This window comes from Papaver somniferum, chromosome 7 (genome assembly GCF_003573695.1).
Source record: "Papaver somniferum cultivar HN1 chromosome 7, ASM357369v1, whole genome shotgun sequence".
Classification (NCBI taxonomy): domain Eukaryota; kingdom Viridiplantae; phylum Streptophyta; class Magnoliopsida; order Ranunculales; family Papaveraceae; genus Papaver; species Papaver somniferum.
In genome coordinates, this window is record NC_039364.1 from 123,525,955 (window position 1) to 123,537,629 (window position 11,675).

An 11,675-nucleotide genomic window follows, 5' to 3' on the forward strand; every position below is an offset into this window, starting at 1 on the left:
TATGTATTTCCCTATAAATAGTCGTTCAAGTTGTAAAGAAAGGAGAGAGATCTTTTTGAGTAAGAAACAAGTAAATAGGAGAGAGAAAGTCTAAAGCAGAAATCATTCTTGATTCCTTTATCTTTTCTTGTAAGAACATTCAAAGATTGATCAATAAAATTAAGAGTGTAAACCTAAAAATGAGTTGAGTAATAATGAAATCATATGAGGGATGTAGTGTAGGATTTCCTGCAACTACATCCTTATTTGTATTAGGATCTTGATTATCTTGCATTTTGATGTTTTTGTTATTTTTGTAAGCGAACATGTAATCACTGTTTTGATTTAAATGAATTGAAATACGTTGATTGTTCAAAAAAAAAAAAAGTAATAATATATATAAAAAATCGCTTTCCCGTTCTTAATATAATGTCTATATATGAGCACTAAGTAATCATAGGGTTTACCCTTTACAATGTTCACCTCACTCTTTAACTAACTAGAATTTAACATGCCAATCTTACATAATTTGGTGCCTACTCAAAGTTGCTTCCGTGATGCGTCCATTTAAAAACAAAATCCTCTTCCATTTTGGAAAAGAAGTCTCTTGAAAAACCAGAAGGCCCGCCATGAAGTTTCAACATAGTTGTATCTCCAAATACTAGACACTTACCATAGTTGACTGTAGCGGACTCCATTACCACCATAGAATAATAATCTTATGAAAAATTTAGGAGTCAAATTGCTTGCCATTAAATGTTTGTCCTATTTGCCAATCTTTTGGTGCAACATTGTAAGATGTAATTGTAACCCCGTTGCTAGCAGTTACCTCAAATGAGAGCGGTTGGTTCTTCAAGTCAGCATTTATGTGCCAATTTTGGCCCCAATTCCTTCCCATCGGAAGCCACCCTGTTTTAGAACCTTTGATTTTTACAGCAGTTACATCTCCAACGCCTGCAACGTTGGTGATCAGAACTGAATAAAAGAAGCCGGATCCATTAATTGTATACCGAATTCCTCCCTCCCTTCTACACTTGATCCTGTTCAATTACAAACCAAATCAGTTAAATGTCTAAAAATATTATAATTAAACGAGATACTGCACAATGTAATGGAATGAACAGCGACAAATAACGTTTGGACAAAAAAAAAATTGCTCTATATAAAATTAATGCAGAAAACTGGAATCTATTATAAAAAAATGTATGCTATGACCCAAAGTATGCAGTAATACAATCAACCAGATATAGGTATTGGTACCGCATTAAACTATATACATAAGGCCTTGTCTATGTAATTAGAAAACACTTACAAAGGAAGACTCAATCTCCAAAATATTCATTCTTGGCAGAGACAAGGTGACAATAAAAAAAATACCAAAAAAGCTCATAAACACAAAATCATCTGACAAACTAATAATAAAATCAAATCTTACATGAGTATTAATCTAATCTAACAATAGATATGACGAAGAATACACAGTTGCTGCCGACTAGCAATAATTTGGGCCCACCTCAAAAGTTCAATGGTTTAATTCCGCTACAGGGTTAAATGAAGGAAAAGCATAGCTGCTAGTTCTAGAATAAACATGAAGGTTGCTGGTGTAATCATCACCAATATATATGTTACAGGTAGCTATAGCCAGTTAGTCTATTGAAGAGAAAAGAGAACAAAATATGTGCATGATAAGCTTGCTTTTTTCGAATGGGTCCCTCTAATACTTGTCTTCTAGATACTGATTTCATATGTAAGCTAATAAGAGAGACAAACATTACTTTGAAGACATTCAATGTTGCAGAAATGTAATGAATCATAACATCCATCAGTCACAAATTTTAAAAATATACTCGGACCCAATGCCCATGCCTCAGCTTAATATATATCTTGGAGAAGCTATACTCTTTTTGGTTTTTTTTAGTCAGTTTTCAAAGAAGATTTACGAACTCCAATACTAATGGGAATTGGGTCTGAATGTAAGCTGTCGATTGTGCAAGCTGCCTGGCTCCCTACATACTCATCTCAAGTTATGTAATATTTCGTATACTCACAAGCCTTAAAGCTTAGTTAGTCGACTACTGAAGTTTTTAACCACGCAGGATTGAACTTCAACACCAAGCAGCTTCATCTTTTCTAGAACTCCCTAAATATACTTACACTCTGTTCACGCTACATGTTCACTAGGACTTTTTTACTTTGTTAGGAAGTTCACTAGGAATTTGATTAATATACTTGTGACGAAAAATTTCTAATTAGCTCAATTTCATACTTCAGAATACTCTCTGTACAGATTAGAGAAGAAAGTAGAGATACAGACTGTCTCCTCCCTAGAAAGGAACAGAAAAAGCAGCGTGAAAACACGAGCTGTAATGTTAGGCCCATACTCAGAAAAGTAGTCAAGGTGATTTTCTAAATCACGACTTTTTGAAAAATTAAAAAAAAAAAAAAAACATAAAAAGTAAGAAAAAAAACGATGCGTAGGATAACAACAAACAAACACAGGCACTTTACCTTCGCGTAAGTTAGCCAGAGAAAATAACAATGGAAGAAGATAGTTGCAGGAAATACAAACATAAACAAACAAAAATTTTATAGACATATTCGTCTTGTTATTACCTATTATGTTCTATGTTCTGAACCTCTGATATCTAAATCTAAAAATAGCAAGAGAACTCAGAACAAAATCCAAACAGACAGCGCAAGATAGCATAAAAATTTTAGTAGTGAGAAAGTGTAAGCAAGTACCTTCGATACTGAACAGGCATATTAGAAGCTTTCCAGATAGCAATTTTTTCAAAAGCTTCAATCGGCAATACAAAATGTTTATTAGGAGGATTACAGAGACCACCAACATTATCAGCATCCGAGCCAGAACCAGAATCAACAGTACCATCATCATCATCAACATCAACATTACCAGAAGCAGGAGTAGGAGGAGTAAATAAACCATAATTAGGAGCGCAATAATTAGTAGCAGTGAGAATGATAGAAGTACCAGGTATACAATATTTAAGATCATCAACACATCTTAACTCAAAACAAGCACCACAGATCTGACCTCTATTAAACAATGAACTACTTAATCCAACGGTTGCCATTCCATAACCATTCTGTTTCAAATCTCCATAACCACATGCTCCTCCTATTTCATCTCTTGGATCTATTGCTGCATAATATGTTGCTCTTGCTCTTGACCATTCTCCTATTGCTGTTGTTGATGGTGTAAATAAATATGATGATGCTGATGAATAATATCTATCTGCTCTTGTTCTTCTTGTTGATAGGATACTTATCACTAATGTAATTGCTATTACAAGCTTCTTAAGAAATTTAAGTGTTTTAGTTTGATTTGGTTCTAACATTTTTTTGATTTCTAGAAAGAGAAAAGAACCAGAGAGTATCTTCTTGTCTTACCCCTGCTTTTTCAAGCTTCGTTCTTGTTTGGGGATTTTTAACGGGCAGCTACACTGGGATGATTAATTACTAAATTACCCTCTTCTTTCTGTTTTATTCTGAAAAACATCTCAACCGAGTCGGTGGACAACTAGAAGTCTTACTGGGCTTTCAATGAACAAAGAGCCGAAAATGGATGACACGTGTCATACAATAAACGACGTAAACATCAGTTTGTTGATACGCCTTTAGTACATTTCTTTGTGGTGTATAGTCTTATTTTATCCATCATTGGTTTTTCAGTTTCAGTTTCAGTTTCGATAATGGCAGCAACTGTAAGTACAGTTGCACTACCTGTTTCTTCGTCAATTACTGAAAGATTAAAAGATGTTTCTTGTTTATCTTCAGTTTCTTTCTCCTTTTCTTCTGTCTGTATGAATTTTCCTTCCTCTTTGTCCTATTCTGCGACTCAAAAGATAAATCATCGCCACAACAATGGTTTTGCTGTGGTAGCTTGCCTTCCTTCTTCTTCTTCGTCAACTTCTTCAATTAGGAGCAGTACTACAACAAATTCTACCAAGCTGTACATTAGTGGTAAGAATTTTTACCTCCTTTGCAGTTAAGGGGTTTCTTGACTATTTTATTATTTTGATTTTAATATGATGATTCTCTTATTTATCTTATGAGTTATTGTCTGGGTTTTATGAAAAAAAATTATCCTAAGTTCAAATTTTGGGTGGGTCTTTACACTGGGTACATACTGAAATGTGAGAACTTAGGTATGTAGTAGAGGATGGAATATACTAACCACAAACAAAAAAAAACAAAAAAATGTATACTAGGATGATTTGTTTTATTCTAAGATATGCAACTGGATAGGCAAAATGAGAATTGGGCATCAGCCCACATGTAGGTTGAATTAAGGTGTGAGTTTTGTGATCGGCATGCTGTCGATGCACTATGGAAGAGTCATTTTCTATTAGGAATTTGATGGTTATGACTTTTAAATAATGTAACCAGCAGTATGGGGGGATATATTCATTTGGAAATGTATGGCCAAGTAGAATATGCTCAGTGGTCCATCTTGTAATCCAGCGTTGTATGTTAGAAAGTGTCTATATTAACTGGAAGGAACTACTCCAGATACACGGTAGTATGGTAGGTATTAAAGGATCTTCAATGATGATAGAACAAAAACAGTTCTTAGTTAGGGACAAAATTTTAAATAGATATTGTTTGCAAATTTATTTTTGTTTTGGTAAGTATATAGAGGCTGCACTTGGCAGTTGGCACACTTGGAGTACAAATTACCATGCTCAACAGACAATAGCAGCTGGTCCTTCCTGGCATAGCTTGGCTTGATGCCACAATTTTCGAGCAGGCATGTGCAGATGTGCACAAGTAGATTAAACGGATTGGGAAAGGACGAGCCAATGATTTTGGCCATAGAGTTGCCTCCCTGTTTAGAAATAGGTGGTCCATTTCTATTCCCTCTCAGGCTTGAACGTTCATTGTGTGTTCACATGGTCATTGTGAAAAATGAACTATTTGCATTTTGAGAGACAATTTAAGTTTGTTCAGGTAGGAACTTGTAGGTCACGGATATATCAAGTTGTTGAACTCTCTTCTATCACTCATTTTTCTGTGCTGTACGACCCCACTGTTCAATTTTGTTTGCACCATTCAAGCTATCTACAAATATCGAAATCTGGACACTTCATATTAGTGTTAGACGCTGTGGTTATATCTTGTTGTACTTGCACATAGTTGTGTTTGAACACAATATATATTGATAAATTACTGTCTTGGATGGTCTAAGAAAATACTTAGTAACTGAATCTAAATCAAGTAAATATGTATCAGTATGGCCGTGTCAGTTTATTTTTTCTTATTTAGCTTGCTGTGTCCAACACATTGTACCAGTGTCCGGCACTGACACTCGCACGTATCACTGTTACACAAATTTCCTATAACTGTCAGAATTTTTTTACAGAAAGTTATGTCTGTACATTGTCTTGCAGGGCTTTCATTTCGCACAACTGAAGAGAGCTTGAGAAATGCTTTCCAAAATTTTGGCGAACTTGTTGAAGGTGAGGAAATTTGTTGTGATGTCCTGTTGACGTACCTTTATATCATATCTCTGTGTGGATAGGCTTACATTGCTTGGTTATATTTGCTTTTGTCCATATAATAGGTGGTATACTTTCTTCTTGATATTTGAAACATTACCGATTCTCTTACAGTGAACCTTGTAATGGACAAAGTTGCAAACAGGCCCAGGGGCTTTGCTTTCCTCCGTTATTCAGCAGAAGAAGAATCGAAGAAAGCTATTGAAGGCATGCATGGCAAGGTGTGTATCTTGATTATTTTAAGTAAAGGATTTAGAAAAGCAAAACTGTTGATGAAATGGTTAAATAATTGCAGTTTGTGCTCAAAAGCAAAAGAGAGAACTACTATAATAGATTCTTCCACTATTCAGAAATTACCACTTGATTTGAAGATTCATGTTGTTTATTTGTATATTTCCAGGGTTGCTCATCTAACAATGAAGTTACCTTCCACTATTTTGGACTTCGCATAATATTTAGGATAAGGAAGTAACCACAGGTCCACAAGCCTATTTTATCTCCATACTTACAGCATCTACTAGAACAGTAGAACTTGATTCTTGAACTACTGGGCCGTTTGGCACTATGTATGGTCTCTCGCATGTAATCCATGATTATCATTTTGAATCATGTATTAAGTGAGAATTTTCCATTTTCTCAGCTCGTATTATCTTTCTCGTTTATGATACAACTTATGCTTTACTATGATGTTAGTTCTCGAGTCTCAACACCCAACGAAATCTCTTTTAAATTTCTAATACTTACTGTAAATATGAGTACATATTTCATTGATTCACATTAGTATTTAGAAACAAATCTAAATAATTTAGGTGATGTTTTGTTATTTTGTCTGGATTTAGAACCTCGACTTGTTGAGCTTCGTGAATTGAAAGATGAAGTTCAGGTAATGCAAATTTGTAACAATCTGGACATCTGACGAAGTGTTGATGTTGCTTTTGTCTTTTTCAGTTCCTAGATGGAAGGGTCATATTTGTGGAGATAGCAAAGCCAAGGTCGGAGCTCCGCCAAAGCGTGAAGCAAAATCCTAGACAGTATTAACAAGAAAGATAATGTAAGTTTCGGAGTTGTCCACATTATTCATGTGTTAGATTTATGCTGATAATTTATAGGCTTCTAATTTATATTTTGTGGTTTATACCAAAGGTGTTCTGATCTATGTACCTCTTGAAATTGATACTTGGCAGTCAATATATGTGCTTCTCAGTTTCAGATTTGCAGTACTATTTATGAATACAAATATCACAAAGGAAGCAATTATTCCAAGCTTATGTTTGCATCTAGAACGTCAACAGAGCTACCCGTAGATAGATACCAACGATTTTTATGGTCATTGTGATTCCAGAACGCGTGTAACATTTGGAAACGGAGTCTTCTTTTAAAACAAAATTAACCTGGTTATTCTAACTTCGAATATTAATAGTACTTGATTTGGTTCAGTTACATTGATAATGAAGTCTAATTTAACTGCCAACCTAGCTAACCAGGCTATACACATTCACACATTGTCTTTACCGATCACTTCAAACTCCAAAGCTACAAAGTCAGAGGTGCCAAAACTCGTTCAAGAAACAAAAGAGGTGCCAAAATTCATCTTATTTGTAACCCATCTCGACATGTTACTCTGCATCTGAATGCAGCAGATATTGGTTACCCGTTTCAAAGTTCTTTACAAACCATGTTTCCCCTCATTCTCGATTTAAGTTTGGATGACAACTATTCATTGAGATTACTGGGCTGGATAGCACTACTGATTGTACTTTAGTGTAGATCTGTGTGATGAAGTTCTGCTATTCCGGTCAATGTTGTTCCCAGGTCTGTCTTTCTTCTTTTCACTGAATGGTCCCAATTGATATGCCCAGACAACTAGATGCTGCGGTTAACACCGTGGCATCAGTGTTCACCAATAGTGATAGACTTTTTGCATGGCAGTAATCCGGCACCTCCATTAGCAATGTTGTTGATTTGCTGTTACATCGAAACTCAAATCACTCATAAAACTAGAGTGTTTACAGTTTTTTGCTTTACTAGGCAACGTGTTTTTTGTTGTGTTGTTCAGTCCTCGCTGTTTGTTTTCGGAACGGATATCAGGAGTAAAAGATAAACTGAGAGAATAAAATAACAGTCGTAAGCCCGAAGAAAATTGTTACTGTGAAGAAAGCTTGGATAAAGAATCAGCACATGAAACTACATATTTGCAGTAGTGAGAAAGATTGATTAAAATTTGCAATTCTGCAAAAAGAATATATTTATATTGAGAAACTACAAGACGGTTTGCAGGAACTGCAATCAAAAATCTAAAGAGCCATAACGTTACAACAAACCCCAATACGATACTGATCGCCTTTAAACAGTCGAAATGGAGGAAACAAGAAAAAAGGTTACACCTGTGGAAATGTACAAGGAGGCAAACTAAATAGAGATCAGCTGCTTGACCCATCCGGTTACGATCTCGATCTCTCAATTGATTCGATGTCAGAACTGCCTCATCATAGAAAAGCCTGAGGTATAGACGAAAGGAGTAGTTTGCGGGAAAAATAATTACAAGCACAACCGCATTCTTTGCCCATCTCTATCTTCACCAGCTATTCCGGACGACTGTCTGCTTCTCTCTGCTAAACATCTTTTATATGGTACAAAACCCCTTCTCTCAGAACTGGATTTTTGGGTTAATGACTCGGATGTTTCCCTTGGTTTCAAACCAAGTACCAAGTCTACTTCCTTGATGTCATTGTCAGCAACAGCTTCTCTTCTTCGAGAATTAACTGCATTCTGCTCTGAAATTTCCACTTCATCTACGGTTCCGGTAGCCGAACTAGTCCCTGCTTCTTCAACGTATTGAACTTTCATCTCCCTCAAGGCATCCTCAGGTGACGAATTTGGAGCCACCTGTAGTGAATTTGAGTTGAAGGATGATGCAAGAGGCAACTGTAAACCTCCGTACAAAGCCCACCAGTGTAGAGAAGAAGCCGCAGAAGCAGCAGCTTCCATTGCATTCGAGTTCACTCCCTGAAATTGCATATTGCACAGAGCTGAAGGCCACTGCCTCCAAACAGAACCGGAAGGCCCCACAAAGGAATCAGGTTGTGTCATATTATTGCTTTGTGCTGTTTCCAAAGCCATTCCATCACATGTATCAGAATTCTCTTGCTGAAATTCACTAACCAATGATTTGCAAACCCCGTTGGACAAAGATGGTGACGGTCTACGTGAGTCTGTAACTAAAACTGTTCTTCCAAAGAGTTTAAGACTCACGACTGGTGCTTCTTCTGTAACACCTTCGCCGGATGCTTCACCATCTTTCGAGCAAAAATCATTCTTCTGCACATCAGAACAAAAGCTATATCAGCAACAGATTAAAAACATGACAGTCTACACCACTGACCAACAAAAGCTATATCAGCAACAGATTAAAAACATGACAGTCTACACCACTGACCAACATTTATGGTTGCACAAGCTATAAAGGGTATAAACATAACGAACTGCTGTTTCATTCAGCAGATCACCCAGATATGCGTAACAATTAGTTTAGAAACTCATGAGCCTCATCAGTTTAGAAACTCCTTAGCCTCATCAAATGATTTTTAAAATTGCAATGATTATGAACCGACTCCTCCCAATTAAATCTCGGTGAGACCTCTGATATTGTAACACTAATAAAAACCATGATTCAAGAGAAATGATGCTAGGTACAAGTATAGTTCATTAAAACTGATATTAATAAGGTGTAGTTAGTACCATTGAAGATTGCTCCTTGATTGCCCCACACGAAGACCCATTCTCCTCTTCAGCTAATGAAGAAGTTGAAGGGGAACCAATTTCTTGCTTGGTAGATGATGAGATAACATGCTTCACATCAGAAACAGATGACACTGGTGATTGCGAACGGCTTTGGGTATTTGAAAATGAGGATCCCATAGCATCTGATCCAACGACAGATAAAACAGATGTAGGTGATTGGTTTTCTTGTTCTGAGGTCGAGAAATTCGGCGACATCGACCTTTCAAGCTTCTCAGAAACCAACGTTTGTTTTTTAGCTGAAGAAACCATTTTTCGTGGATAAGGATGCATAGGTTTTCTCTTTGGGCGAGGAGGAGGAATTTCAATTGGCTTCACTGAGCCTGCATCGTTACTACCTGATTCTCTTACAACCTGAAAAAAGAAGTCAAACAGATCAATAAAAGAGAACATCACATAGAATAACCCAGGGAAGAACGTTAAAGCTTCTTCAAGTCATAGGTAACGTCACTTACTTCAGTGCACCTATGAACATAGTATTGTACAAAAAGGACATTTGAAGTTGAATTAGCAATAAACCTTAGAGAAAAATTTCTGAGCATGGCTTCGGATCTGAACCGCAGTCTTGGTACCGATGTGGTCTACATAAACACAAAGATATGCTAATGTCAGAATATGGAGAAAAAAACAAGCAATACCCCCAACAGAGAACCATTAGTTCAACAAAATCTTAATATCCACCCTAATACAGTACCTTCTATCCGACGCCAAGCTCGACCATACAATCTTAAAGCTTCTAGAAACTTCTTGTGTTCTTCTTCAGTCCATCTTTCACGCTGTTTCGTGATGGTATAAGGTTTCCTAGCCTGCCAAACCAGAAAAACAAGATAAATTGCAGTTAGAGATTATGGGAATGGGATAAAATCCTGAATTAAAAATGAAGGACAGGGAATGGGACTAACAGTACCTTAAGTAAATTATCTTCTCCAGATGAATAATTCTCCTTAAATTGCATTGCATTTCCAGACTGTGAGCCAACTTCCATATAATTCTGACTATCATCCATGGCAGTAGCATTCGAGCTCGATCCACAACTTTTATCCTTTAATCCAAAAGAAACATAATTAGGCATAAGAAATGATTTCATCACACAAGTTAACAAATCAAGAAAAAACATAAGCTGTAATCAAATAAAATCAGGAGACGTTGGTTGTAGTCAAATTAACAGATCCATGGAATGTCCAATCAATATTTAATAGATAAATTTTCATTTCTTTAGTTTTTTTGAATTACAAGTTTTCCATGAAACTTCAACAAAGAAAACACAAAATATGAAACTTCTAAGTAACAGTCTATTGGCTTTGCATCTTCATACTAATTCTTATAATTCAACTCTAATCACTTGGAAAAGATGATATTCTATTTGTGATTACACGTTCAGGTTGCTAACATTCAACAGTAATAAATATGGAGATCTAAAATAAAAATAATTACTAAAAATATTCCAAAATTTAAAACTTAAATCATAATCTCAATCATAAGAATTTCACCCAAATCATTTTTAGAAAGAAAAAAAAAGTATTCAACAAATATCTGGTTATAGATTCATAAAATCCAAATAACAACCAAAGCAACTGATTAAGCTTAAAATAAAATGGGAGTAAAAAAAAAGCTTTTGTTTTTTAATTACATACCTGATTAGCCATAACTTCAAAAAAAAAAAACTTCCAAAAATATTTGCAGACAAAAATATCACTTCTTTTTCTTCTTTTAACAATATCAGAGCATAAAAAACAATCCTTTCCTGGACATACTATTTTTCTTCTTGCTCTTGATTTTTAGAAACAAAGATTTTTTGTAAGATATTCGGCTTTTAATCCAAAAGGAGAAGTACTAGAGAAGAGAAGACCAGAGAGAGGAAAACATAGAAGAAGGACCAGTGAGTACGTTGTGTTAGAAATCTCTTGGTTTATGGAAGACAAACAAAGTGAGAAAACAAAGGAAAGGAAGACACGTCAGATCAACTTATTTTATTGTTTTTTTTGCTAAGAGAAATTTCGAGAAACTTATGGGGTGTTAGAGCAAGTGCAGGTGACGACTAAACCCAAATATTTGATCCAGTGGACAGGCGTAGTGGGACGGACTATCGATCAAAATTTGATCAAAGACTAAAACCCAGACCAAATTTGGTCGACGACCAAGACCAAACCCAAATATAGTCGGGCGTTGATATAATCTGATCCTACACAACGGGCGTTGATATAATGTCCGTCACTCATCGCGCGTTCGTAAAGTTAACGCCTGATGCAGGGGCGTTGGTAAAGAATTCGCCTGTAACGGACGTAGATAAAGCTTACGCCTGGCATGGGGCGTTTGTATAGATTACGCCTAGCATGGGGCGTTTGTATAGATTACGCCTGATTTGGGACGTTTATATAG

General features: G+C 36.0%; 3 protein-coding genes across 4 annotated transcripts; 1 reads left to right on the plus strand and 2 right to left on the minus strand.

The window, feature by feature from the left end:
* Window positions 1-347: 347 nt before the first annotated feature.
* Window positions 348-3,421, minus strand: LOC113298323 (expansin-A13-like). The gene is made up of 2 exons (XM_026547030.1): window positions 2,722-3,421; window positions 348-1,019 (listed from the first exon to the last, which is right to left on the minus strand). Exons 1-2 carry the CDS (start codon window positions 3,336-3,338, stop codon window positions 710-712), a joined length of 927 nt encoding a protein of 308 aa, XP_026402815.1. The 5' UTR covers window positions 3,339-3,421; the 3' UTR covers window positions 348-709.
* Window positions 3,422-3,653: 232 nt separating this feature from the next.
* On the plus strand, window positions 3,654-6,755 carry LOC113298325 (organelle RRM domain-containing protein 6, chloroplastic-like). The gene is made up of 4 exons (XM_026547031.1): window positions 3,654-3,963; window positions 5,391-5,459; window positions 5,613-5,719; window positions 6,447-6,755. Exons 1-4 carry the CDS (start codon window positions 3,693-3,695, stop codon window positions 6,534-6,536), a joined length of 537 nt encoding a protein of 178 aa, XP_026402816.1. The 5' UTR covers window positions 3,654-3,692; the 3' UTR covers window positions 6,537-6,755.
* A 953-nt stretch (window positions 6,756-7,708) lies between these two features.
* Window positions 7,709-11,184, minus strand: LOC113298326 (protein REVEILLE 7-like). 2 transcript variants are annotated; one of them, XM_026547032.1, is made up of 6 exons: window positions 10,931-11,184; window positions 10,204-10,338; window positions 9,991-10,102; window positions 9,816-9,877; window positions 9,237-9,650; window positions 7,709-8,816 (listed from the first exon to the last, which is right to left on the minus strand). In XM_026547032.1, exons 1-6 carry the CDS (start codon window positions 10,940-10,942, stop codon window positions 8,037-8,039), a joined length of 1,515 nt encoding a protein of 504 aa, XP_026402817.1. In that variant the 5' UTR covers window positions 10,943-11,184; the 3' UTR covers window positions 7,709-8,036. The 2 variants fall into 2 exon arrangements, with proteins under 2 accessions (XP_026402817.1, XP_026402818.1); XM_026547033.1 differs by lacking the exons at window positions 10,204-10,338; window positions 10,931-11,184 and having other exon boundaries at window positions 9,752-9,877.
* Between the last annotated feature and the right edge of the window lie 491 nt (window positions 11,185-11,675).

Coding starts and splice junctions, on each gene's coding strand:
- LOC113298323 (XM_026547030.1), bottom strand. CDS start 3,338: ATGTTAGAACCAAATCAAACTAAAACACTTAAATTTCTTAAGAAGCTT. Junction 1,020..2,721: donor ATGCCTGTTCAGTATCGAAG/GTACTTGCTTAC, acceptor GTAATTGAACAG/GATCAAGTGTAGAAGGGAGG.
- LOC113298325 (XM_026547031.1), top strand. CDS start 3,693: ATGGCAGCAACTGTAAGTACAGTTGCACTACCTGTTTCTTCGTCAATT. Junction 3,964..5,390: donor TACCAAGCTGTACATTAGTG/GTAAGAATTTTT, acceptor ATTGTCTTGCAG/GGCTTTCATTTCGCACAACT. Junction 5,720..6,446: donor TTGAAGGCATGCATGGCAAG/GTGTGTATCTTG, acceptor TGTCTTTTTCAG/TTCCTAGATGGAAGGGTCAT.
- LOC113298326 (XM_026547032.1), bottom strand. Junction 9,651..9,815: donor CTCAGAAATTTTTCTCTAAG/GTTTATTGCTAA, acceptor TTCTTTTTTCAG/GTTGTAAGAGAATCAGGTAG. Junction 8,817..9,236: donor TCAAGGAGCAATCTTCAATG/GTACTAACTACA, acceptor TCTGATGTGCAG/AAGAATGATTTTTGCTCGAA.